This window comes from Protobothrops mucrosquamatus, unplaced genomic scaffold (assembly GCF_001527695.2).
Source record: "Protobothrops mucrosquamatus isolate PMUCROS unplaced genomic scaffold, P.Mucros_1.0 scaffold1401, whole genome shotgun sequence".
NCBI lineage: Eukaryota > Metazoa > Chordata > Lepidosauria > Squamata > Viperidae > Protobothrops > Protobothrops mucrosquamatus.
The window spans coordinates 81,814-84,313 of NW_015387586.1; the positions used below are offsets into that span (position 1 = coordinate 81,814).

Genomic DNA, 2,500 nt, shown 5'->3' on the forward strand with positions numbered 1-2,500 from the left:
CCCAGTCGTCTTATACGCCAGAAAATACAGGTATTCTATTTTATTCCTTTACACATGTGGTTTGGCATATTACTCATCAAGTTTTCTCTCCCCCCCCCTCTCTCGCTCAAACTCTATATTTTAACTGGAAAAGTTGGGGGTCGTCTTATACGCCCAGTCGTCTTATATGCCGGAAAATACGGTATTATGAAGATCTGATTAGGTTCTGTTTTTGTTGTTGTCCTGAACTAATTAGGTCTTTTCGAGGTGGCAGTGAAGAAAGGAAGCCTCTGTGTTCTTAGAAGCCATGCAAACCCCCACCTTGGACTTGCTCTCGCCCGTGGCTCAGTCACAGGGATGGTAACCTTTTCACCCATGCCTTCTATCTTTTTTCCCATTATGTTTGTGCTCAAGAAAGCTGATCAGAACTATGAGAAAAGTCATAACAAATATCCTCTACCAAAGCATGCAGCTAGCCACTCCAAGACTTTCCTTCCTATTATATGACATTCTTTGGTTTTGCTATCATGCCATTTACTGATCAACTCTTCTTTTTTAGGGGGTGGGGGTGGGAAACTACCACCAAAACTCCTCTTGTAGCTGTGCAGAAATGCTTTCACAGACTTGCCACAAACTTACGACACATTTGGTTGATAACAGTAAAAATTGCAACAATCAGGAACTGATCAATACATGATGATGATACTGAGAGGGAAACCACAGCAGCAACGGGAGTTGAGTTCTAAAAGCGTTGTGCCATTGTTGAAGGAAAATCTGGGAGGTTTTACTGGCAGCCCAAACTTATGCACTTTATGCTGCATTATTGCAATATTAATGCTAGTGTAGTAGCTGAAGTTATAATTCAGTTAATAATATACTTTTTAGTCAGAAGCATCACCCTTAAAATTGCAGTAATGACAGTAAATACTGAAGAACTAATCCACTAATCCTGTTTCCTGGTTTAGATCTTATAATATGTTTCATCTTTTTAAACACAACAGAAAGAAATCTGTACTGCTATAGGAGAGGATAGGTTTGTGCTGTACAGTTATGCAAAACTGTAATGCTATGATCTAAAATTGTATCCATTTTCAAAATGTCTGTGAATGTGGACTAATCCTATTTTTCCTCTTTATTAGAACTATGGTGATAACCACTGTGAACTGCAAGTTCATGTTCAGCCTAATCATTGCACCATTCTGGAATCATCCCAGAATCCAGGGCAAATGATTTCTTTCAATTCCCAAGGCATGGTGGCCGATGATAACACAGGCTATGCAGGGCTAACCAAGGAGTTTGTGGTCCACGTAAAGGTAGGAGAAAAGGAAAAAGAAGGGAATGTGATACATAGGCTGGTGCAAACAGCGAATGAACAGCTTTCAAAAGACAAGCAACTTCTACCCACTAGATGGAGCTGAAGACTGCAATAGCTTTGAGAAATCACTATCAGTAGCTCCACAGTTTCCTTAGTTTGTTGTATTCTTGTATCAAATGAGATTAAATTATTGCAGCTAAAAATGACCAGTTCTGATATAATAGATTGCTTAGCCATAGTTGGTTTAAATCATGGCTTATTGAACAAATTACAAGCTAAAAACAAATATGCTATCCACTCCTTAAGGGCCATGCTAGTTGGGAAACATCTGGAAAATACCAGTTGGGGGAAAGTGGATTAGATTGTAGGTAAAAAGGTGAAAAATGGGAAATCTGAAACCCAATATTATTTGCAGATGGTTCTGTTTGCTGGTTTCTAGGGTATATTCCAGAACAGTGCCATAATTTTGCTTACTACAAGCTACTGCCAGTTTCTCTGCCTAAGATCTGATGGGAGCTGCAGCGGAGCAGGAAATCAGGCTGATGATTCTTACTGGAAAGTTCATAAAATCAGCTCTGGGATTTGTATGTTTGAAAATGCAAAACACCCAAGAATGTATCTGAGGATCAAGGATGGCCAGTGTAATGGAACGGTAAGAAGTTTGCATTTTCTCAGCAAGTGGATTTATTGAATAAAGAGATACATTTTAAAGCTGGTTCTTATCAAATAGATCAAAACAGGAGGCAAACGATCAAAACGCTGCCGAGCTGTTACTGAAGTTGTTATGTTAATGTATGCTTATATTTGTATTTGTATGGGGGGGTTATTTTAAAATTAATAAAATTTATATATATAAAAAAAACCAGGAGGCAACTGATCTGCACTCAGAAACTAAAAGAGTACCTGGATAGGAGATAATCAAAACTGAAGACTAAACTATGAAACTAGAAAAAGAAAATTCCATAGATGTTTCTATGAAGTAATCAGGAATTAAGCTTGACTTAAAGGAGATTTTATAGGAATAATATAAATCACTTCAGATACAGAGACTATAACCAATAAATCATTTTATAATGTTTACTGTGTGGAGTTTCTTCCAGAAAAAAAATAACCCTGGGTTTCTGTATAAAAAATTCAAATCTGAATGTTTTGAAATATGCCCTATTGTCATAAGTACATGTCATAAATACTATGAGAGCCAGTTTG

At 37.4% G+C, this 2,500-nt stretch overlaps 1 protein-coding gene across 1 annotated transcript in view; it reads left to right on the forward strand.

Moving 5' to 3' along the window:
• Positions 1–2,500, forward strand: part of LOC107292677 (lipoxygenase homology domain-containing protein 1) — a gene marked incomplete in the record, with an annotated part of 170,360 nt that overhangs the window by 37,962 nt on the left and 129,898 nt on the right. The window contains 3 exon segments of the mRNA XM_029285202.1: positions 236–339; positions 1,119–1,292; positions 1,734–1,946. Coding sequence (XP_029141035.1) covers positions 236–339; positions 1,119–1,292; positions 1,734–1,946 — 491 coding nt within the window.